This window comes from Micropterus salmoides, unplaced genomic scaffold (genome assembly GCF_014851395.1).
Source record: "Micropterus salmoides isolate LMB-PRFRI ecotype aquatic unplaced genomic scaffold, ASM1485139v1 Ms_hic_scaffold_10, whole genome shotgun sequence".
Lineage (NCBI taxonomy): Eukaryota > Metazoa > Chordata > Actinopteri > Centrarchiformes > Centrarchidae > Micropterus > Micropterus salmoides.
In genome coordinates, this window is record NW_024040041.1 from 34480230 (window position 1) to 34506089 (window position 25860).

The 25860-nt window shown below is 45.0% G+C and overlaps 1 protein-coding gene and 2 long non-coding RNA genes across 3 annotated transcripts in view; 1 reads left to right on the plus strand and 2 right to left on the minus strand.

The window, feature by feature from the left end:
• stx1b (syntaxin 1B) overlaps positions 1 to 25860 on the plus strand; it is a 79759-nt gene that overhangs the window by 43264 nt on the left and 10635 nt on the right. The window contains exons 3-9 of the mRNA XM_038709163.1: positions 2074 to 2173; positions 16739 to 16813; positions 20447 to 20520; positions 21630 to 21738; positions 22946 to 23019; positions 24252 to 24389; positions 24477 to 24587. Of these exons, the coding sequence (XP_038565091.1) occupies positions 2074 to 2173; positions 16739 to 16813; positions 20447 to 20520; positions 21630 to 21738; positions 22946 to 23019; positions 24252 to 24389; positions 24477 to 24587 (681 nt within the window). The remainder of the gene's footprint in view (positions 1 to 2073; positions 2174 to 16738; positions 16814 to 20446; positions 20521 to 21629; positions 21739 to 22945; positions 23020 to 24251; positions 24390 to 24476; positions 24588 to 25860) is intronic.
• On the minus strand, positions 11202 to 14710 carry LOC119895829. The gene is made up of 2 exons (XR_005443107.1): positions 13862 to 14710; positions 11202 to 11906 (listed from the first exon to the last, which is right to left on the minus strand). It is a non-coding gene; the product is annotated as an uncharacterized LOC119895829 (long non-coding RNA).
• Positions 20448 to 21674, minus strand: LOC119895832. The gene is made up of 3 exons (XR_005443109.1): positions 21602 to 21674; positions 20811 to 20911; positions 20448 to 20555 (listed from the first exon to the last, which is right to left on the minus strand). It is a non-coding gene; the product is annotated as an uncharacterized LOC119895832 (long non-coding RNA).

Consider the following 25860-nt stretch of genomic DNA (forward strand, 5'->3'; position numbering starts at 1 on the left):
TATAAAATGTTCTATAATTGAGAAAATGAATGATATATGAACAACCCCTGTGAAAAAACCTTCCAAAAGGCCTTTAAAGAAATGTGTTGTAAAATTCCATACATTTTTATTGAAAATCAATATTTACAGAGCCAATATCTAATCAAATCAACAATATAGATCATCTAACTGATAACTGCGTAAAAGCTAAATCCGGAAGTGTCACAGTACGCCATCTAAACCAATCACGCATCTAAACCAATCACGTTGCCAGAAATTGACAGTAGCCACATAAGACTTGCCTTCATCCGCCTTAGTACTTTCACGATTGGTTGCTGGTAGTAAGGAAGTAACCATGTTTGGACAACAACAGCGTTGTGTAACAGGTGATATGGTGCAGACAGCGACAGTGGCAAGATATGTTTCAGGAGAAGTCTTCAGACGCACAAAGACAAACTGTAGTCAAATAAACTACTAAATGTGTATTTAGGATGTTTTATTTCTACTAGTCTGAAAGAAGACATGTTAAGGAAGCAAAACAGCCCAAAATCTAAAATTGCCCAGTTCAAGATGTTAGCCTGCCGTGTCTCGCCTTAACCTGTTTACCCACCAGCCTTATGAGGACAGTGGTATGTTCATAGACAGTTGTTATGGGGACAGAAGCCTGTTCACCCACCCACATTATGGGGACATGAATGTATTCACAAACAGACATTATGGCGACTACAGAGAGCTAAATTCAGACTAGCCTCTCTTCCCCTAGCTTCTGTAACTCAGAAAAATCTCTCATTCAGCATTTCACTGGAAAACACGTTCCCGAGGTTAACATTTAGAAGTTTAGCATCTAAAGTAAGATCACAGCTGTTATTTTGTGGCGTGAGAGAGCGGTGACCTTGCAGTCCGCTGTGGAAGGTGGATCATCCTCCTCAGCCGACAGACATCGACTGGATACCACACACAGATTTGGTGTTGATCTCCCACCCGAGGGCAGGAAGCTTCAGAGCTGATCATCATCTCGTGTGTGTGTCGGACAGAAAACAACACAGACTCTACAAAACAGCTGATCATTAGTGCGATCGCCACACTGAGGCGTCTAGTTTGACGCGGTGGTGGTAAACTGTGTGTTTGCAGTGACACACACTACAGCCCGACCACCACTGGACTTTTGAGGCTGATTTTTACATAAACACGATATACACACAATAATAATAATAAACAAACATATTCGACAAGGATCCTTAACTTTGTGTATTAATGGGCATCTGGTAAGTTTAATATCGTTCAGTGACGTTTAGTGCAATAATATATTAAAACATAATGTGCAGCAATATTTTATGCTGTCATTTGTAGTTTTGATTGTAATTATATGTCGAATACTGATGCCGAAATTCATCAGAAATAAAGTAAAATTGTTTTTACATTAACGCATGAACAAAATTCTTGATACAGATATCATTAATTTGGGTAAGGGTTTTTTGGGGTAACATAGCGCTATTGGTTACTAACGCTAGCTAGCTAATGCTACAAAAAAACGCTAGCGCTAACCCAAGCTAGCTAAGGCTATATAAAACAAAAATGATTGTTCACGCTAATAACACTACAAAAATCAATGTCTTTTTGTTTCTCATGGGAACCGAATGCCGGTCTCCTGGGTGAAAGTTGCCTAATTATCTAGCCATCCACCCGACACAACACCAGCAAACTAGGAATTTTCTGGTTATTTATGTGCTACAATTTCACATGCCCTTTGTCACATGGCTGCAAAAGGGCACTAAAGAAAATGTGATAGTTTGAAGCTCTTCAACTATCAACCAGTGTTGTTGTTTTCTGGTGAGGACGGGCTGGATCCTTAGTGTTATGAATATTCAACCTGCACTCCCCTAAATTTATTGTTTCTAAAGTTTTAGATCATTTTAGAAAATCAAATGTTTATGCATTTTGACTGGATATTGTGTTCATTATTTTGTAGTGTTTTGACATTTTTAATAATACAGGATTTTCCTGGAATAATGTAATTTTTTAATGTTATGTAATGTTGCTGTGATGGCGTTTCCTGTGATGACCTCATGATGTGTGTGTTTTATGTGTGTTTAGGTTGAGGAGATTAGGGGCTGTATAGAAAAGCTGTCGGAGGATGTGGAGCATGTCAAGAAGCAGCACAGCGCCATCCTGGCTGCACCCAACCCTGACGAAAGTAAGACTCTTACACAGCTTTACTGCTACACCTGTGAGGACCCACACTGACATGCTGTTCTTATCCCCTAACGTTAACTTTAAAGGAAATCGTTATTCATCATTCCTATCAGTAATCATAACACTGTACCCACCGAGGTAATATCTATGAACACGGTTAGCATCAGTTAAAAGAAGACACACAAGCAGTGAGACAGGTTGAATACAAACTTCCATGGAAAACAAAAGTGAAAGTAAAATGTTTAACCAACTGTCAAGTTGATGGACATTAAGTTGTTGGATCCTGGCTCTCCAGGATTCAAGCAGCAGTCTGTGAAACTAATGCTAACATTAGCGTAAGCAGCTACAGAACAGAGCAGCTACATTAAGTACAATCAGTCCGATACCACAAACATTGTTAGATGTTAGACTTACCAGCAGTTTATCATTATCACCGTGACTGTCCAAAGTTCTAGATAATAAATATAATGTATAATTTGAATAATACTGAAAAACGGCAAAGTCCTTATAGGCAAGTCCCACCACTTGGCAGCCATCTTGGTAACGCCCCCAGGCAGTTATTTTGGACTAACAAGATCGGGCTGCAGATGAATGAGAGCCAAAACTGCACTTTCACTTTCATATAACACCTGCATGTATAGAATTACCAATACAATTTTTTTCCCCACAGGTCATACTTCTACTGTTCATGCACAAGGTTTCACGACACTAACTTCATTTATATTTCCAGAGCGCTGGTGACGTGACACCAGGAGCTCATTCCACCGGAGCGCTTAAACAAATACAATGCTAACTGACATTATGCATATATTCAGCATATGTCATATATGCTTATAGAAGTCACCCTAATATTTTCTAACACATATTCCAAGTACTGCATATCACATCTAGCGCCTTTTCATGCATCTGATTAGGTTACACACCTGCTCAACTTCTGGAGCTGTCGCAAACCTCAATCATACCAAATATACAACTATGTAGACCAGAAACACAGGCCTGGTTTTAAATCCTTGGAAAATTACCTTAATATTGGTTAATATTGGTAAGAACATTTTATATTTTACTCATGTCATTCAAGTCCACCAGCTGTTGTGTTAGAAAAGTTATCTGATTTGCTGATTTGGTCTGAATCAGTGGATGAGTTTGTTTTCACATGGTAAAACAAAATGCTTTACTAAAAGCAAGTTAAAATGTGAGAGTGTTCTCTCCTCTCATTGGTACGATATGTAAACACAGGAAGAAGGCCACGAAGAAGCTCCTGTCTGCGCAAATATCACAAGGCTAGCCCAGGGTCTCGCTGCACTCATTTTGGTTTATTCAGGCTCGTACCCGAGTATGATTGCTGTGTTCAGATCTGCCCGAACGAATCGTACCAAGAAGGAAAACCGACCAGACTAAACAACACAGAGTTGAAAACACCCTTAGTGATGTTTTGTCTCACAGCTTGTAAAATGAAATGTAAGGACATGAAACTGAAACCCAGAAACCCTAATGTTAGACCTACAAAATCAACGTCTTGAAATACAAAACCGATGTACAAACTGAAGAGTACGAGTTTATAAAACCATAAAAGGCAGCAGTACATCACCCTAAAGATACACAGGGCTGTAGATTTGTGGTGTTTGAGGGTTTAGTTGTAGACAGATGTGCTGTATTGGACACTTTTAGACTGTGAATACAGATATAAAGTGTTCAATATTGTGTCAGTCACTTGACCCTGGAACTGGAGTGAAATCCAATCCTGTTAACTGTTCACTGATGAGAACTTTGAGCATCTGATGAGCCTGTTGGCAAACTTCCACTCAGCGCCAGCCTTCAGTTACCTCACTCCACCTCCTCCTGACACTCTGGGAAAAAATAAAAAATATCTCCTCTGTTTGGGAGAGAGAGCTGCAGTGACTTCACCCTGACCCGACACACTGTGACTCAGCATAAATGACTCAATGTCACCGCTGAAGCCTAAAGCCCAGTCTGTGCTGTCAGAAGCACTACGCTGTAAAAGTCTGGCTTCAAAACTGGTTTTGCATCAGATTCAGGAGGAGACGGAGAGGCCTCTGGGTTCAACTTCGCATGAGATTTCACTGAAGGAGCCTTTAAGCTTGTTGTTGGACAGATAGAAGTCACTGTAAGACACCATTCTTCTATTATTCTCAGCACGTTCTCACCGGAAAAACATTTGTAAAGGTTGATTGCATATTACCACCCATATTTACATTTTTTGTACGAAAGCGACCTCTAGTGGCAGTTTGACGGGAGCAAAGGAGGAAGTCAGGTATTGAATTATAAAGAGTGAAAAAATCTGTGTGAAAACCAAGTAGTTTTGTTGCCTAAACCTAACCAAGTTTTGGTGCCTAAACCTAACTAAGTAGTTTTGTTGCCTAAACTTAACCAAGTTTTGGTGCCTAAACCTAACCAAGTTTTGGTGCCTAAACCTAACCAAGTAGTTTTGTTGCCTAAACCTAACCAAGTAGTTTTGTTGTCTAAACCTAACCAAGTAGTTTTGTTGTCTAAACCTAACCAAGTAGTTTTGTTGCCTAAACCTAACCAAGTAGTTTTGGTGCCTAAACCTAACCAAGTAGTTTTGTTGCCTAAACCTAACCAAGTTTTGGTGCTTAAACCTAACCAAGTAGTTTTGTTGCCTAAACCTAACCAAGTTTTGGTGCCTAAACCTAATCAAGTAGTTTTGTTGTCTAAACTTAACCAAGTAGTTTTGTTGCCTGAACCTAACCAAGTTTTCGTGCCTAAACCTAACCAAGTAGTTCCCCTTCGAGGGAACTCGAACTGCGTCGGTTACGACACTATGGGAACGCCTCTAGGCGAAGCAGGTCTGAACGTGAATGAAATCACTCCAATCCTATTGGCCTGTTGCTAGAACGGTAAGGTGTGACGGAATAACCGGAGGAGTATAAAGCACACCTGTACACACTCATCATTAGCTTTTTTTTTATTCAGCAGGCGCTCTGTATGTTGTTTGAAGAAAGCTCCAGTCCTACAAGCAGTGTGTCTTACCTGAAGAAGAAGTCTACCAGCATGTCCGGCAATCAGATGTACAGAAGGTGTGTTTTTTCTTGCCCTCGGTACATCACGGATGGAGATTCTCATGAGATGTGTGTCTCATGTTTGGGGATGGAGCACGCCCGGGCAGCTCTCGAGGGGGCTGCCTGCGCCCGTTGCGAAGCCCTTTCCGTGCGGGTACTGAGGTACAGCATGGCTCTCTTTTCCGAGGATGGCCGGATGTGTTTTCCCCGTGGCGCGGGCCCTGCGGCCGCTGAGGCGGCCCGGCGGCTTCACTCATGGGTTCACAGCGTGATCTGTTGGAGGATTTCGGGACGGCTGAGGCTTTTTCCCGACCTTCATCCGCTGGCTCCGACGCTTCCTTTCCTCGTTCGGGAGCCCGTTTTCGGCTTCTCCCGCTCGCGGTTTTGGATCCGGAGGCGCTGCGGCAATCCGACTCCGAGGAGGCGGACGTGCTCAGCGCAGTCGACGATGACTTCCGGGTGTCGGGGCGGCGTCATCTGGCCGCGCCCGACTATGACGTGCTGCTGGAGGTGGTGATTAGAGCCGTGGCTAAGCTCAACATCAACTGGCCACGGGAGGAGCAGACACCACAGGCTAGTGGTAGCTTGATGAAAGGTTTCTTAAGCACCACACGCCACCTCCACGCCGGTCCCACCCTTCTCTACATGGCTTTCCACACCCCGATCACTGAACTACAGTAATGTGATGGGGGTTAGGGACCGTGGTTATGGGAGGATGCCTCGGGTGGAGGATGAGCTTGCGAGCTATCTCTCCCCTCGACTTGCGTCCTCCCTGGAGAAGCCGGCGTTACCATCCAAACCATGTCGCACCACATCCACGCTTGTGGGGAAGGCGTACATGCCAGCGGGCCAGGCAGGTGCGAGCTTGCACACCACGGTGCTTCGAGCCTACCAAGCCAACCTGCTACAGGAGATGGTTCAGAGGGGGGGTCCCTCCGAGGAAGATCTGGCGGAGCTTCGCAGAACCACGAAGCGTTAGACGCAGTGCGAAGCGTTCCGCCAGTACCTCCCTCGCCGGTCTGGACCCAAGGCAGCTGAGGCTGCCAGGCGTAGGTCCCTTCCCTCTACGAGCTCCTACGGAGAGGAGAGAAGCAGAGTGTCGCTTCTCGGGGGCCCCCCGAGGAGCTGGGGCAGCGAGACGGCGCTCTCACCCTCAGCCGTCTGAGAGACGCGATCTGAGGACCGTCATCCAGTCCCGACGGAGCTCAGGGAAGACCGGGGTAGGGGAGTCTTTCTCCCCTCCCGCACCCCCCCCACCCCCCCCGGAGGCCGACCGAGGTCCCCTCCGCCGTGGCAACAGGTGATGTTATCCCGCCGTTTACACGTTCAGGACGCACCTGCCACCATCGAGTCCGCACCGTACTGCCTGCCCCGAGGGTCTGCAGACGGACGGCATCCCGACTCACTCACCGTGGATCTTCGGCGGCTCCCCCCTGCCGTTTTGGGGCTTCAGGGGTCCACCAGAAGATCACACGAGACACCGACCACCAGCCCCGAGGGGCTGGTTCCGTTGGCAGACTTTGCAGACGCTTGGCGGAGCCTGACGAACATTTCTCCGCGGATCCTGCGCACTGCCATAGATGGGTATCGACTACAGTTCAAAGCCCGCCCTCCAAATTCAACAGAAGAGAGGGGGTGGTTTGGACTGTGGTCCGCCCGGAGCAAGGTCCGGTGTTGGGACAGGAAGTTTGTACTCTGCTGAGGAAAGGGGCCGTGGAACGTGTCTCCCCCCCAGACAGAGACTTCATAGTCCCCAAGAAGGACGGAGGGCTGCGTGCCCTATTTTGGATCTGCGGGTTCTAACCGGTCTCTGAGGAGATTCAGGTTAAAGATGCTCATCATCCCCGCCACCGTGACGCACATCCAATCTGAGGATTGGTTCGTCACGATAGATCTAAAGGACGCCTATTTCTAGGTCTCCATCCGTCCTTCTCACAGGAAGTTCCTGAGGTTTGCCTTCGGGGGTGTGGCTTACCAGTATCGGGTTCTTCCATTCGGCCTGGCACTTCCCCTAGCACATTCACCAAGTGTATGGATGCAGCACTGGCCCCGCTGAGGCTCCGGGGCATCCGGATTTCAACTTCATCGACGACTGGCTCATCCTAGCCCAGTCTCGAGAGTTGGCGGTTCGGCATCGAGATGTCGTTCTGGCTCGTCTGCGGCGTTTAGGGCTGAGGCTCAACGCAAAGAAGAGCGTGCTGGCGCCCACCCAACGGGCTACGTTCCTAGGGGTTGCATGGGATTCGACAACGATGCGGGCACAATTGTCTCCGGCACGTGTCGACACCATATTGGCTGCCGTGAAAGGGGTGAAGTTAGGCCACGCCATCACTATGAAACACTTCAACGAGTGTTGGGTCTCCTGGCGGCTGCGTCCAGCGTAATACCATCTGGACTGCTGCACATGAGACCCCTGCAGTGGTGGCTAAGGAACAAGGGTTTTTCCCCGAGGGGAATCCTCTCCGTCTGGTTTGGGTTACGCGCAAGTGTCTTCGTTCCCTATCAGTTTGGAAGGAAACTTGGTTCCTGTCCCAGGGGCCCGTGCTGGGAGGGTCTTGTGCCGGCTGGTTATTTCGACAGACGCCTCCCTCACGGGCTGGGGCGCGGTCATGGATGGCCGCTTTGCAAGGGGATCCTGGCAGGTGCATCGATCCGAGTGGCATATCAACTGTCTCGAGATGTTGGCGGTGTTCCAGGCTCTAAGGAGTTTCCTGCCCGATCTCCAAGGCCACCACGTCCTGGTTCGTTCTGAGTAGAACAACACAGCGGTGGTGGCCTATCTGAATCACCAGGGCGGTCTGCGCTCGCGCCCTCTGGACAGACTGGCGCGTCAGATCCTCCTGTGGTCCCAGCAGAGGTTACTATCGCTCAGGGCGATGTATTTCCTGGGGACACAGAATCAGGGAGCAGACCTGCTGTTGAGGCAGGGGCTGAGGCCCGGGGAATGGAGACTTCACCCCGAAGTGGTGGAGCTCTTGTGCGAAGAGTTCGGCCCCATAGACGTGGATCTGTTTGCGTCTCAAGAGACTACGCACTGCCCGCTATGGTTTCTCTCGTTCCTCCAGCCCCGTTGGGTCTGGACGCCATGGTACATTCGTGGCCGAGGCTACGTCTGTACGCTTTTCCCCCAGTCGCTCTGCTCCCGGGGTTCTGGAGCGGGTCCGCCAGGACTATGTCGGCCTACTGCTCGTAGCCCCGTTCTGGCCAACCCGGGTGTGGTTCTCGGACATCATGTCGCTCCTGGACGGCCCGCCGTGGCGGGTCCCTCTGAGGAGAGACCTGCTGTCCCAGGCGCAGGGCCGGGTTCTTCACCCTTGCCCCGCCATATGGCGACTGTGGGTCTGGCCCCTGAGGGGGCACAGTACCTAGAGGCGGGTCTAACAGCCGGAGCAGTCCTGAGCTCCAGGGCCCCGTCCACACGGAGGATGTACAGCCTGAAGTGGAGTGTTTTCTCCACTTGGTGTAGGGAGCGGTCGGTGGACCCTGTTACCTGCCCGGTGGTTCAGGTACTTGAGTTCCTCCAGGACCGGTTCTCTGCTGGTCTTTCCCCTTCCACCCTCAAGGTGTACGTGGCAGCTATTTCATCTTTCCACACCCCTCTGAGGGAGGGGTTCTTGGGGAAACTTCCCTTGGTTGTACTTTTCCTCCGTGGTGCCCGGAGGATGAGACCTGCGACTCGGTCCAAGGTTCCCACTTGGGATCTGGCAGTGGTTCTTGGGGCGTTGGCTGAGGCCCCCTTCAAACCCCTGGAGTCAGCTGAGGCTAAGCACTTGACCCTCAAGATGGCCTTTCTCCTTGCTATCACCTCTCTAAGGAGGGTGGGGGAGCTCCAAGCGCTTTCGGTTTCCCCGCAAAACCTGGAGTTTGCCCCGGGGAATATTAGGGCTATCCTGCACCCTCATTCAGGATACATCCCTAAAGTGCCTTCTTGTGCGGCAGGGTCCACAGTGCTGCAGGCATTTCATCCTCCACCTCATGTGACGGCGGAGGACGGGAGACTTCATCTGCTCTGCCCTGTCAGAGCACTGAGTATTTACACTCTGAGGTCCTCCCGTTGGAGGAAGGCTGACCAGCTGCTAGTGTGTTTTGGGTCTCCCAGGGCCGGGCTCCCTGCATCCAAACATACTATTAGCAACTGGATTGTTCAGACTATTTCCCTGGCCTATCAGGTGCGCGGTTTGCCTTCACCTGTGGCTGTGAGGGCTCATTCTACCAGAGGCAAGGCGGCCTCTCAAGCCCTCCTTTCCGGGGCCTCTTGCAGGATGTTGTTTAGCGGCTGGCTATGCCACTCCGCACACATTCATTCGGTTTTACAGTCTTGACCTTCCTTCGGCACCTGGCACTCGTGCGCTCTCCTCTTAGTAGTGCCACTTTATTGCACACAGGGGCAGGCGGGGTTTTCGGCACGGTTTAGTGGGTATCTCGTTCCCATAGTGTCGTAACCGACGCAGTTCGAGTTCCCTCGAAGGGGAACGTCTCGGGTTACGTATGTAACCCTGGTTCCCCGAGAAGGGGAACGAGAGACTGCGTCGGCCCGCCGCACCTCTCTCCCCGCCTGAAGCGCCTGCTTCATAGTTTAAGCTAATGATGAGTGTGTACAGGTGTGCTTTATACTCCTCCGGTTATTCCGTCACACCTTACCGTTCTAGCAACAGGCCAATAGGATTGGAGTGATTTCATTCACGTTCAGACCTGCTTCGCCTAGAGGCGTTCCCATAGTGTCGTAACCGACGCAGTCTCTCGTTCCCCTTCTCGGGGAACCAGGGTTACATACGTAACCCGAGACGTTTTGTTGCCTAAACCTGACCAAGTAGTTTTGTTGTCTAAACTTAACCAAGTAGTTTTGTTGCCTGAACCTAACCAAGTTTTGGTGCCTAAACCTAACCAAGTAGTTTTGTTGCCTAAACCTGACCAAGTAGTTTTGTTCCCTAAACCTAACCAAGTAGTTTTGTTCCCTAAACCTCACCAAGTAGTTTTGTTGCCTAAACCTGACCAAGTAGTTTTGTTCCCTAAACCTAACCAAGTAGTTTTGTTCCCTAAACCTAACCAAGTAGTTTTGTTGCCTAAACCTAACCAAGTAGTTTTGTTCCCTAAACCTGACCAAGTAGTTTTGTTGCCTAGACCTGACCTAGTGGTTTTGTTTCCTGAACCTAACCAAGTAGTTTTGTTCCCTAAACCTGACCTAGTGGTTTTGTTGCCTAAACCTAACCAAGTGGTTTTGGTGCCTAAACCTAACAAATTGGTTTTGGTTCCTAACCCTAACCAAGGGGTTTTGGTTCCTAAACCTAAGAAAGTGGTTTTGGTGCCTAAACCTAACCAAGTGGTTTTGGTATCTAAACCTAACCAAGGGGTTTTGGTGCCTAAACCTAACCAAGTGGTTTTGGTATCTAAACCTAACCAAGGGGTTTTGGTTCCTAACCCTAACCAAGGGGTTTTGGTGCCTAAACCTAAGAAAGTGGTTTTGGTGCCTAAACCTAACCAAGTAGTTTTGGTGCCTAAACCTAAGAAAGTGGTTTTGGTGCCTAAACCTAACCAAGTAGTTTTGGTGCCTAATCCTAACCAAACTACGACATATCACAACATCAACCACATGTTTAATATCGCGTGACTTATGTAATGTCCAGTATGCCTGACGCTGGATTTGTATTTTCCAACGGTCGTATGTGTTGTCTTGGAACAATTGACGATCTATTTTGGCGTTTAGGGATGAGGACATGTTCATAATTCTTAAACCTTTGAATCTGATTGATGCAATTTGCACAAAAAATGCAATTATAATTTTCAGAGTCACCTCAGTCAAATGTGAACACAGATATCATAAACACACTGCTGGAACTAGTACAGCTTACGCTTCCCGAGGATATCATTATCTCTGATGTCCATCACAAATAAACATCCATAATGCCACTTAGAAATCATAGATGGTCTTTGTAACTGCAGAACCTGCCTGAATGAATGAATAAATTAAAGAAAAAACATTTTACAGACGTCTTTTGGTCCCCAGTCAGAAATATTTTTAATGGGATGGGGCTGCATTGGAGACATTTGGACTCATGACCTTAGGTTTATTAAATGCCTGACTGCTCCTCACTGCTCTGCTTTCATTCAGCGTTGCCATGTCAGCCTTGAATAAGCAAATTTGTGCTTGTTTTAAATAATTTAATTTAAGAGCCGCCCTGGACTTCCTAAATCGATAACTGTTGGCTCTGTATCAACACATTATTTATGCTCGTCTTAAAGACAACCTCTTCAGTTATATGAAGATGTAAGTGTTTTATATGAGACGTAAAGAAACAGGTGAAGAACGTGTCGCTCGGCAGAGCGACATATATGTTGTCTGTGTTTTTATTCTACATCTTTTCATACAGTTTCTGTTTGTTCTGCCTGCTGTCAGGATTTGATTTAAATGTCTATGCATGTTGATGTTTTCTTTTTGTTGTTGCATGATGAATTATTTCTTTCTGTTTCTTTTCCATCTTTTCCTTTTTTTATTTCCCCCATTTCTTCCTTTATCCTTATCCTTTCCATTTTCCAATCCCTGCTGCATGCTGGCCATGAAGTCTCTTCTGGTTGAAGTATTTAAACTGCATGCAGTCCAGTTAACCTCAGAGGATATGAGGAGGTTAACCACTGAGGACATGTGAGTGACGTCTGTCCGTCTGATGAGTCTCTACCGGCTGTCTTTCTCTTCTGTTTCTTTATGTGCAAAAATAACAAAATACAAACACAGAAAGGACATTATCAGTTCAGTTAAAAATACAACACAAGGAAAGCTGGTCTGCATAACATAAACCACACAAACATTTCATTCAATTCATAAAAAATAGCAAATATTCTCATCCAAAAAATAATTAACAAACTTAAATTTCATTAAGTTCCTGCTGATAAAGGACATCATGTGTGAGGTAGTGCTGTTAATTCAGTTAAAATTCTGTGAAAATTATATTATATATAATTTACAGACTTTAAATACAGACTTTTCCAGACTTTAAACCAGATTAGATCTTTTGAAGACGACATGCAGTGAAATATATTCAGATTCCAAGAAACATCAGGCAAAATGAGATTAGAAACTAACTCTAATGAGACGTACTGTGGTAAAAACACAATAATATCCACAGGAAGTGGAATATTTGAACACAGAATAGATATCTGTCGTGCATAAACATCACTTCATGTTATTAAACCAAGTAGACACTTGGACTCTTCTTCTTCCCTCTGGTGAAAACATGTCGCTTTCTTTCTTCTTCTCCCCCTCAGTTCTGGGTCAACTTGCCCTCCGTTGCCAACAGGCCGTCATCCAAAATGCACTCCAGTGTTTCAGCCTGAATAATGCACTGCGGGTTTGTAGTGAGAGCAGAGGGCGGCAGATGAAGCCCTGCCATTCACAAAGACTCGGTTACTCCTCCTCACGTCTTCATTCCTCTCAGTCTCCAGCTCACATTAGCTGTTTTCAATCTCTGACCAACAATCAATTAGCCAATAAACTGGATTTCCTTCATTGTGGAAAGCAGAAGATGAAATAACTACGAGAAACAGTTAAAATTATGACTCTAATGATTTATAGACACCGTCTGCCACATGTGAGGTTTACTAATGTTGTGGGGACATAAATCTGTTTACAGTTACATTGTGAGGACTACCCTTCCTTATGGGGACAAAGTGCAGATCCACATAATGTAAATCATAATTTTTTTAGGGTGAAAACTTGGAATAAGTCCCCAGGTAAAGACTGTAATGTCTATTTTTAAAGCATTCTTCTTTTACAGTTTTTTTTTATAAACACATTTAAACTCCCAGTATGTAAGATATGGACACTTGGTCAAGACCTGTTGATGTCACTCTGGGTACCATTTAGCTTTGTTTCTCAACATTTAGGGCTCTGCGGTCAAGTTAGCAACAATAAACATGCACAGTCGGTTAGACTTTCAACATAAATGTACTTGTTAACGTTGCAAATCGCTGCAATTTGGCCATGTTTAGGAAAAGACCATATTTTTGATTAAAATGAATATGTTACATATGTAAGTTAAGATTACTTGTGTAACACATAACTAAAATAAAAACGTCCATTGTGGACTTTTTTTTTTGGAAAAGAACACTGACCGCCTGGTTGAAAGTCCGGTTTCTGGCCCACCATCCACTCCAACTTTTAGTTTAAAAACTGACGCAAAGGGCTCCCCAGTGCGTTACAAACTGATGCCAATGAGTCTTGACCATGTGTCCATATGTGACAACTTGGGAGAGAGAACAGGTTAGTTTTTATATAGAAAGTAACTAAAGCTGTCAGATAAATTAAGTAGAGTGGTAAGTTGAAAGTAGCATTAAATGCAAATACACAAGTAAAGTAAAAGTATGTCAGAATTCAGTCTTTTGAACATACATAAACTTTAAGTTTGGATCGTACAGTTTTATAAATGAGGCCCCAGGTCAGAAACCAGGGAGGACTCTAATTAAAATATGATCCCATTTAAAACAGGAGGAATTTAAATATAGCGCTGGTAAATAAAGGCACAGCCTTTGAGTGTTTGCTGATACTAAAATCAAGGAGGAAAGTATTTAGCTTCAGCACTGACAGGAAAATGGGTTTGGACCCAAGCTCAGACAACAGGCGGTTTTACAGAGTTTACTGAAGAGATTATCAAACTTACTGTGGAGAAGAAGCAGTCCAAAGAAATGCAGCATAAGTCCTGAGTGGCATGAACACATAGATCCATGAAATCTACAGTCCAAAACGTAGATAATCCAACAGTCACTGGGAAACACTCGGCTGAAGAGAGGGAGAAAGACGTGACGAATTTGCAGCTTAAAAAGAAGAAACACTCACAAAACAGGAAGTGATAGATGAGGCACAGGTGGACACATTCAGGGAAGAGGAACATGACCTAACTCAGCAGGAAGTGAAGTGGCCAGAGAGGAGAGGAACATACCAAAGTGAAACAGAATGAATGAATAAATAACACAGAAACAGGAAGTGAAACACACCAAGAGGAACAAGAGGAAGGGCTTACCAGAATGAGAGCAGCAAAACACAAACACCAAAAAAACCAAAACAGTGACAAAAAAGAAAAGAACAGAATGATCTCAGAATGGCTGAACCACTGGAGGGAAAAGAATAACATGCTGTCTGACCTGAGAACAGACAGTGGGTTGGTTTTACTGGAACCAGTCTGGACTGGTTTTCTGTTCCGGTGAATTAACATCATTTGCTGAATCCCGTACAGATCGACCGTCCTTAACAGTTTTTACTTAAACGTGCTCTATAAATAAATAAAAAACATATGTGGTGTTTTTATTTCCTGTCAGTGTTGAGCTTTGGCAACCCATGCTAATAGCTTTAGCATCCTATGCTAATAAGCTAATAAAAGTAGAGGCGGTCAGACGAGAGAGAGCAGGGTGAGTCAGAGGGAGGAGAAGCTGAGTGGCACTGCAGCGCTCGTAAATCTGACTGCACTGCTGCAGCTACCACACACACACACACACACACATATTACAACACACACATATTACAACACAGACATTTCAAAACACACACACACACACACATATTACAACACACACATATTACAACACAGACATTTCAAAACACACACACACACACACACACACATATACAACACACACATATTAAAACACACACACACACATTTCAAAACACACACACACACACACACATATTACAACACACACATATTACAACACACACATATTACAACACAGACATTTCAAAACACACACACACACACACACACACATATACAACACACACATATTAAAACACACACACACATTTCAAAACACACACACACACACACACACATATTACAACACACACATATTACAACACACACATATTACAACACAGACATTTCAAAACACACACACACACACATATACAACACACACATATTACAACACACACACACACACACACTACTAAACAAACTACTACACACACATTTCAAAACACACACACACACACACACATATTACAACACAGACATTTCAAAACACACACATTTACAACACACACATATTACAACACACATACACACACACATACATAAAATAGACAATTACAAAACACACATTAAAACACAAACACATATTGCAACATACACATGCATTAAACCACACACACACACAAATATTACAACACATCATACAACACATACATTAAAAAACACACACCCAACAAACAAAATACAACACACACACACACACATATACAATACACAAACACACACATATTACAGAACACATACACACACACATACATAAAATACACAATTACAAAATACACATACATACATGTTGCAACACACACACACACACACATTAAGACACACACACACACTGCAACACACATATTACAAAACAGTCACACACATCTTTCCCCTTCTCCAACATGGCTGACATGATGTGATGTTCCTGTTTCTGCACACACACCACCTTCTTCTTCTTCTTCTTCTTCTTCTTCTTCTCGGAGATAAACATCTCACGTCTACGTCAAAGGGAACTTCTGCAATCATCGCCTAACATTTCAAACGGGTATTTCTTGATCAATAGGAAACAAAACCAACATGTTTATTCCACATTCACAACAGCAACAATACACTGAAGAATCAAAACCCTGCTGCCTACAGTACGTTATTTTCTCATACAGGTATCTGTGAAAGATGAACACAGAAACAGAAAGGCTTCAGGATTCATTTTTACCTCTGCAGGTTTTTACAAGCGTTCGTTTGTTTGTTTAAATGTTTTTGTAAACTCACAGCAACAAAATAAATACAGTAAAATGATCAGAAACGGGTCACATCAAAGCGACGTCCACCCTGTCTCTGCAGCAGAAAAACATTGTCTTGCGTGTCATATCTAACCGTGGACTGACCTCCCCTGGATGTCTGTAGGATAGTAGAGATAGAAGTCCAAGTAAGGAGGTGGTCGGGGTGGATGGTGGGCCAGAAACCGGACTTTCACCCAGTAGACCGGTGTTTCCTGTGCAAAACAAAAAGTCAGCACTGAATGTTTTTTATTAAGTTATATTACTTGCGTAAGTTCCGAATCTTACGCAAGCAACGTTACTTAACTTACGTAATTTAAGTCACGTAGGTAATGTAGTTATTTAAAGCCAAACCATAATTTTTTCCTAAAATTAAAAAAGTAGTTTTGGTGCCTAAACCTAACTAAATTGTGATGTTTTGCACCGTTAACCACTAGCTTTATTTTGAAAGTCAAAAGTTGACCGCGGTACAAAAACGGGTACTCAGGGCGTTAAAATGCACTGCCAAGTGTCATTGGCCGAGCGTCCATATGTGACAAGTTGGGATAACGGGTTGTTTCTGCTGATTGTTTTCCAAAGATCCACAAAGAGGTCAAACTGACTTAATAAAACGAAAACAAAGGGCTGTGAGTGAAGGTCAGTGGTGTCTGTGGTGGACCCCGCCACTGACGAACCTTAAGAAAACACGTAATTGTGATAAACGTGTAGACATCATAACAAACTGTCTCTGTCTCTCTCTCTGCAGAGACCAAGCAGGAGTTGGAGGACCTCACAGCTGACATCAAGAAGACAGCCAATAAAGTTCGCTCAAAATTAAAAGGTACATGCACACACACACGTGTTCTGCTGGAAACATCTTCAGCATCATCTTCATTTACAACGGCAAAGAGAGAAAAACCTTCCTCATCAGAAACACCTGCAGGAAAAACAGTTAATTAATCAGTGAGCAGATGGATATTGATTTTTACGCCAAGACAGTACAGGTGAGCCCCTCCACGTTTTTTTCACTTCATCATGAGAAAGCTCTTCTATTAGGGGACTTACGGTGTTCCAGTCACGGGATGAGCGCGCACGTCGACCTTCAGCAGCAGAAGAAGAAAATATTCAGAAAACAGCGGTGGTGATTTATCAGGCTGTAATCGCTGGGACAGCTTCACACTCACACACATGCAAACACACACGTGCAAACACACAGGCCAATAAGCTTAAAGCTACTGGAAAAGCGCACACACACACACACACACGCACGCACAGTGTTGGTTCATGCTGAAGGTTCAAGGACATCACTGCTTTAATGTGAACAGCCAGAGGTTTGCCTACACACACACACACACACACACACACACACACACACACACACACAGGCCTGTGGGCACATGTACACACACACACACACACACACACAGACTGTACATATGCAGTCTGAGAATAGCAGTGATGATGGAGATAAAGCTATAATTGGAAACCCCACGAGGCCTCAGTGTTATTGTCCTGTCTCACACACAAACACACTACTGTAGCTGTGTCATCCCTGGAGGGGGGGGCATGTAGGAGCAAACCGGCTCCGCCCACAGCAACAACAGCGAGCTAGCTCATGTTCTTGAAAAGTCGTCGTCTGTCTGGGTGCAGACGCAGCAGCTGATGTGTTAGTAAGAGAGGAGGCTGGTGGAAGAAGCAGATCATTCAGTATTGATCAACGGTGGCGGCGTTCTCTCTTCAGACCTGTTGTTTTTCAGCCAAAATTTGTTCACATTTAGTCAGACTGTCACCGGTAGCTGGATTAGCTGTTAGCAGTTCCTGTTTGCAGTGTACCCATGGATGTATCATCAGCTCAGTGTCTGGCAGAAGACATGAAACACATGTTAAATCATCCAGTGTGACTTCCTGAGGATATCATGAGCTCTGATGTCCATCCGGAACAAACGTGTAGACAGCATACCAGCAGCACAACACCTTTTTACTACAGTTTCACTGTCTGTATCTGTATAATGTGTCACAGACATTATTCAAATTATTATTATTTATCTTTTATAATTGAATGCAGAGTCCTAAACCTTGTTCTGTCTAAAATAAATATAACCGAAAAATATAACCTAATGAAACATTTATTGGTGGCCATTATCACATTTAGCTGACGCTTTTATCCAAAGCTATACACGTCAGAGGTCGCACGCCTCTGGAGCAACGAGGGGTTAAGTGTCTTGCTCAGGGACACAATGGTGGATGGGTCACAGTGGGGAGTTGGACCTGGGTCTCTCACATCAAAGGCATGTGTCCTATCCATTGCGCCATCACCGCCCCATCAAAGGCAGACTCCATGGAGAACGACATCAGTGCTGTCTGTGTGGACACCTCATGCCGTGGTCATTCAGAGGGAGGTGGCGTGGGCGTTAGTACCCAGAGAACAAAGACGCTGCAGAACTTCCCTGAAAATTAGGTTTTTAAATTTTCTTCTGCTGTGATAGCTGTCTGTGCATCCATGCTAACAGCCAACAGGCGCCGCTAAAAGCGGCAGGCCGCTGTTCTGTTCTGCCTGCTCTGATTGGCCGGGCGTCAAGATATTTAGCATGCTAGATATCCGTCTGTCGTCTGTGATGCGTCGGCGAGCCGCTTAGATGCATCGTTGAGTAAGTCACACATAATGGTTGCATTCATGTGAATTTTTATTTCCTACTTAAATCTTTATTGCAAAAAGAGAAATAAAGTGTACATAAACAAGTATACAGAACTTCGCTGCACGAGAACACACACTGAAGTCGGAAGAACGACTTCAGAATTCGGGAAATGGGACCATCTGAGGAGCACCTGAATGCACCGTGAGCTGCTGGTTGCAATTCACAACCCTCACCACTAGATGTCACTAAACCTTACACACTGAACCTTTAACAGGAGCTGCTAACTGCTAATTCATCTCCTGTTAATGGGGACGGTTTGACTGAATGTAAAGGAATACAGGCTAAAAACGGTGCTCAAGTTGTAGCTCAGTTAACTCACTGACTTCCTGTTTACATCCCCCAAAACATCAAGCACAGCTCCAAAAATACAAAGTAAGACGAAATCCTCTAATATTAACCGTGTTGCATTATCAACATAATCATTTTAAATGAAGAAGGCTCAGAGCGTCTCATCAACACGGTTCTTACATAACAAACAAATATCACTGAAGATGCTAAAGATGTCCTCAAACACACACGGACTCACAATCTGTTGCTTACCTCACTGTCACACACACACCCCATCAGTGCTGTGTAATATTGCTGAGTCATCGTAGATCCAGCAGAGAGCAGCTGGGCCACGAGCCAGGAAGCACACACACTCAATGGAAAACATTATATAAGCGTTTCAGCTCGACTCATCACTCGCAGCAGACAAACCGACATCAGAGTCACATGACACCCGGACAGACCTGCAGCCGGTTACCATGGCGTCCACACACAGTTCCAGCTGTGCATCTTTTATCAGTGTGTCTGCATCACACCTCCCAGGACTTCACCTGGAGCTGAGCTGCAGGTTTAAAGTCCTACCAGCGCCCCCTAGAGGCTGCTGAGTTCAGTACAGCCACAATGAAACCAACATTTAAAAGACTTCCACAGATTTACTCTCCCACTCCTGTAGGTCTGTCAGAGCGTTTTCATTCCCAGGGCGTCAAATACCTACGCTTTTCCATGTCCTGCGGCGCCTGGTACCAACGGGCATGGCAGCCTTTAGTGTTATTGTTTAATGCTAAAAGTAAGCAGAAGTGTCCAAGTAAGGAAGTGGTTGGGGTGGAGGGGTGGTTCAGAAACTAGACTTTAAACCAGGAGCTCGGTGTTCGTTTCCCGTGTGAAACGAAAAGTCAACATTGATTATTTTTAGTGTTACATAAGTTTTGTTTGTTTTTTTTAAAAAGAAGACAGTTTCTCTCAAACTCAATCTGCACACACATCTGAGAAAAGTCCCAAATAATCATCACAATGAATTAATGCAAGTCTTAACTTCCTCAAACAGCGGAGTTCAAAATAGACAGTTTCTTGTAGTTGTTACCGTCTCGTCGAGCGTCTCTCTCGGCCCTGCAGACAAGAATATCCACACAGGTTATTAAACTGCATCTCCCTGGAGGAATAATGAAGTATTACAACTCCAGCTGAGTGAGGAGGAGGCGGAGGCGGCCAGGCTGCAGGTTAAATACTGAGCTGTGAATCCAGCACTGTGGTTCTTTTCTCAGGAACCAAACCTGAAAACAAACTATGACTAAATATGGATGTCTTATTATTTACAAGCCGGCAGAGACACAAGCAGGAGGAGGAGGAGTGTTGTTCTCTAGTGTGTATTACTTTCAAAAGTACCCAGTAACACAGTTTCTTTAAACCCTGTATATTGATATTGGAATATTATTGAGGTTTCATATGATATGTAAATGCAGCCTTCACAATATGAGCATCGACTGAAATGTAAAGTGTGTGTCTTCCTGCAGCAATCGAGCAGAGCATCGAGCAGGAGGAGGGTCTCAACAGATCATCAGCGGACCTCAGGATCCGCAAGACACAGGTGAGACCAGTCCAGGTGTTCAAATAAGGCCACACCTTGAACAAAGACAGAGGGGGAATATATTTAGTTTTCACTGCTAAATATTTCTGTTCAGAAGGTTTTTAATAACTTTATTTATCATGGGATCCGTTTTCTTCCATGCATCTAAACCTTTGCACGCACTCTGATCATCATCTGAAACTGAGAGCCTCAAACACATCTCACACACTGAGAAACATCCTACTGAGCATGTGCAGAGCTTTATGAGCTACCTGTACTTTACTTCTACAATGCCCAGGAAAATATTTTACCCTGCAGTATTCTGCTCTGTCATTGGCTGCTGCCGCCCACCAGTCTGCTCCCTGCTGCCTCCTGGTGGAGGACCAAGCACACCGACACCTCCAAACACTTTCTATAAAAAGGACATGAGACATTTTACCAATAGATCTTATTACCTTCTATTATTGCATCTGCATTGATGACAAACATTTGTCAGATTTGACTGGACTTTGGTTAACTTACTTGAGCTTTGACCAAGTGGACATTTGGACAGTGATGAAAAGTACATTTACTCAAGTACTGTATTTGACTAACATTTATCTGCCAGCTGGAGTTACTAGTTACCTTTCAGATCAAGTTTTTATTCATTAAATTTATGATAAAAGATGCTAAATGTTCTAATTCTGCACTTCATGTGGGAGGTTTAAATAAAAAAAAAAAAAGTTGATAATCATAAACCTCTCCATCTTTTGACCCCAATTGATATTTAATGATTTCTTTTATTTAATTGGTTCAGTTTTAAATGAGTACTCCCTCTTGTCCATTTTATCTCTTCTATTGGTTTTAGTATAACATCACAGATAACAGTTAGTCACCATCGCTGCTCCGAGTAAAGTCTTGTTTCACACTAAATCACATCACAAAAAATCTAAACCAGGTGCCTTCAGGTACAACTGAAAAACACAAACGCAGCGCTGATGGCAGAAACCTGTAACGTGTTTGTTTCTCCAAACTATGTTGAAGTGAAAAGCAGCGGACTGTCAGTCAGACGCAGTGTGTGAGCTCCTGGTGTGAATCTCTGATACCAGAAACAGGAAGTTACCTCTTCTCTCTTTCTTGTTGTGCTGCAGCACTCGACGCTGTCACGCAAGTTTGTGGAGGTGATGACTGAGTACAACACCACGCAGTCCAAGTACCGCGACCGCTGCAAGGACCGCATCCAGAGACAGCTGGAGATCAGTGAGTCCTACTGCACACTACATACCATAGACAACTGTCACAGTTTAGTGGTGTGATGAGGCAGTGTTGAGCAGGTTGGAGGACCCAAACGCAGGACACCAAGACCAACTGATGCAGTTCAATGATTTATTCAGGCAACGAAAAGCGAGCACACTTACAGGTGGAGTGGCTGATAGCAAGTCCAAAAACAAAGTAGTCCAAAGTGCAATGCAGAAACCAAAATCCAAGCACGACGAGACAGAACAGGTAACGCTACAAACACACAGCAACACTGGGATAAACCACATACAATGACCCGACAAAGACAAGGCAGAAACACCAGGTAAATATACAGGGACTAACGAGCAGGGCGGGAGCAACACAGGTGACAGGGATCAGGGTTAAAGAGGCAGAGGCAGGGAGAGAGAGAGCAGGGGAAAACAGAGAAAACACATGACAGGCAGACATGGGGCACTACCTAAACGAGAACACAGAATTAGAACACAGAGTACAGAGGAGACTAACCAAAATAATGTACACAAGAACCAGGAGCAAGTACTAAGATATGAACTAAAGACACGGAACTAAAACCCAGACTCCCCAACAGGAAACACAGACAGGGTCATGACAACAACACAACATACTACACACAACACACAACATACAAGAGACTACACAACATACTACACACTACACAGAACATACAACATACTACATACAACATACTACACGCAACACACAACATACTACACACAACACACAACATACTCCATACTACACACAACATACAAGAGACTACACAACATACTACACACAACATTAAACATACTACACACAACATACAAGAGACTACACAACATACTACACACTACACAGAACATACAACATACTACACGCAACACACAACATACTACACACAACACACAACATACTCCATACTACACACAACATACAAGAGACTACACAACATACTACACACTACACAGAACATACAACATACTACATACAACATACTACACGCAACACACAACATACTACACACAACATTAAACATACTACACACAACATACAAGAGACTACACAACATACTACACGCAACTACATGACCAGCAACGTGTCACATGACGTGCCGTGTGTCACATGACGTGCCGTGTGTCACATGACATGCCGTGTGACTGAACTGATGCTTCAGGTGTTCTAACGTTCTTTCTCTGTGTTCTGTCTGCAGCTGGGAGAACCACCACCAACGAGGAGCTGGAGGACATGTTGGAGAGTGGCAAGCTGGCCATCTTCACCGATGATGTAAGCAACGCACCTGAGCCCTGCTGCAAGGGCCACTTTACCCTGAGCCATTCGGCATCCCTTATTGATTATAATTACCTGTTGGGGATGGAGAATGGCCACGAGGTGCGCTGAGACATCAAGTGAACACGGCCTTTGTCATATGTCAACTGGGAGGATGATGGGAGGACGTGTGAGCAAGTCGCTGCACCGTAAAGCTCTTATTTTGATGGAGCCATCTCACATTATCATTCGCTCCTTCAAATTAAAAGCTCAGATATGTGCAGTGCCACTGCTACTGGCCAAAGCTGAAATCACATGACCTCAGGGTGGGTCACGTGGGAGCGTATCTAAGCTCCCAGGATCCTAAAGCCCTAACCATAACCTAGAACTTCCACACTACGGCTAGATGTGCATTTTCAGTCTTTTAATACAGTTTGAAACAAAAACGATCAACATGTCCAAAAGCATAGTAGTCGGGATGTAGCCTGAGTGCTCACTGTTTGCTGATGCCACAAGCAAGGTAGATGACTTGAGTGTCATGTGACCTCATGTCCAAAACATTTAGGGAGGCGTTCTGCTGGGAGAAGGTGGACTGAAGACACAAATCCTCCAACTTTTTCTACTATCAAGCTGCAATCAAAGAAACTCAAAACTTCCTGCAAGGATTTTTCACATTAAAAGCATTCCAGAGGTTCAAAGGGTGTAACCCTCCCTTTCTTGGTAGGCTTTTAATTTGTAACTGCAGGAAGTCTGAAAGAATGTCACTGAGGGTACTGAGATCGAAAAAACAGCAACTATAAATAGATATAAATAGCGAATAATGAAAACTGTTAGTTTAATATAATTTAGTTTAAAAAGAAACTCAGTGCAACAGGCTCTTAATAGTATGTGCTGGCCAACCCCAGCTGCTGCTATTATTATTTTATATTATTTGAGAATTTACAGTATTATCTTATTCATTTTATTTTTTACTGTAAAGAAGCCATTTGTTTTAACTGATTAGTCTGACATTGCCTTCAAGGTGCTGTAGAATGGAAAACCTTGGCATAGTTGAATAAAAAGAGTTCAGTACATGGAACTGACATGCCGGCTAGCTGCACAGAGACAGGAGCTAAAACTGAGTGTTTACACAGAGCCAGAAAAGAGGTTGTATATTTCTTTTTTTGTTGGTCATTTTTGGATTTATTTCAGTGGTTTTCTCCTTTCATGTCAAGCTGTCAGAGTAAAATAAAACCCAACCTGTGCTGCAGATCAAAATGGACTCTCAGATGACCAAGCAGGCTCTGAACGAGATCGAGACCCGACACACCGAGATCATCAAGCTGGAAAACAGCATCCGTGAACTGCACGACATGTTCGTCGACATGGCCATGCTGGTCGAGAGCCAGGTACGTGACGTGGAAATTAGTGTGGCTACACGTCAAAGACCGTTTGGGCTTCGCATGTTAACCTTTGTGATGTGTGTTTGTTTTAAGGGAGAGATGATTGACAGAATTGAGTACAACGTGGAGCACTCCGTCGACTACGTGGAGCGAGCCGTATCCGACACCAAGAAGGCCGTCAAATACCAGAGCCAGGCCCGCAAGGTAACGTGTTTCTTAAAAAAACTGTGTCCATATAGCAGAGAAGACAACGATGACTCCCAGAAAACTTTGCTGTAATGCTGGCCGCACACTAGAGGGGCGATGTAGGGTCTGATTCACCCTACCGACAATCACGGGGGCGTTCCTGAGCTGAGGCTGGCCAGAACCATAGCCTGTATAAAAGAAGTGGGCATAGTCACCGTGACGTCACCCATCGGTTTGTGGGCTAGCGTTCTGAAGCCGCGAATTTGACATTTCGGTTTTCGCCACCTTGTTTTTTTGGAACCAGGCAGCGGACGAAAGGGTGGAGCTAGCTAGCTTGTTTCGCAAGGTGTAATTCATGTTAACTGTGATATTACCTGCAAATTTTGGCTAGCGACAAACAGGCTTAAAGCAAAACGTACATATCGGAAATATGAACTGCCGACTCCTAATAATCTAAATAATCTGCTAGTAGTAACCTTTTCAGTGGCGCTGGATAAATGTACACAGAGCAGCGGATACAAGTCGCTTCAATCCTGAATGACAGATCGCCATGTCAATCAGCTTGTAGCCCCGCCCTAAAGCCTCCCCTGCTTCCTGGTCTCTGTTCCTCTAAACGGGACCATAATTTACTAAATGAACATCATGCTGTGTTGAAGAAGACTTGAAACTAGCGACTGAGACCATAAACTCATCAGGAAAGTGTTTACTGAGGGAATAAATCAGCTGAGAAGTAGAAACATTTTCTCACAGACTTCTATACAATCACACTTCTTTCTGCAGCCAGTGGAGTCGCCACCTGCTGGTTGCTGGAGAGGACGCAGGTTTAAGTCGCCCCCTGCTGGTTGCTGGAGAGGACGCAAGTTTAAGTCGCCCCCTGCTGGTTGCTAGAGAGGACGCAGGTTTAAGTCGCCCCCTGCTGGTTGCTAGAGAGGACGCAGGTTTAAGTCGCCCCCTGCTGGTTGCTGGAGAGGACGCAGGTTTAAGTCGCCCCCTGCTGGTTGCTAGAGAGGACGCAAGTTTAAGTCGCCCCCTGCTGGTTGCTAGAGAGGACGCAGGTTTAAGTCGCCCCTGCTGGTTGCTAGAGAGGACGCAGGTTTAAGTCGCCCCCTGCTGGCTGCTAGAGAGGACGCAGGTTTAAGTCGCCCCCTGCTGGCTGCTAGAGGGGACGCAGGTTTAAGTCGCCCCCTGCTGGCCGCTAGAGAGGACGCAGGTTTAAGTCGCCCCCTGCTGGCCGCTAGAGAGGACGCAGGTTTAAGTCGCCCCCTGCTGGCTGCTGGAGAGGACGCAGGTT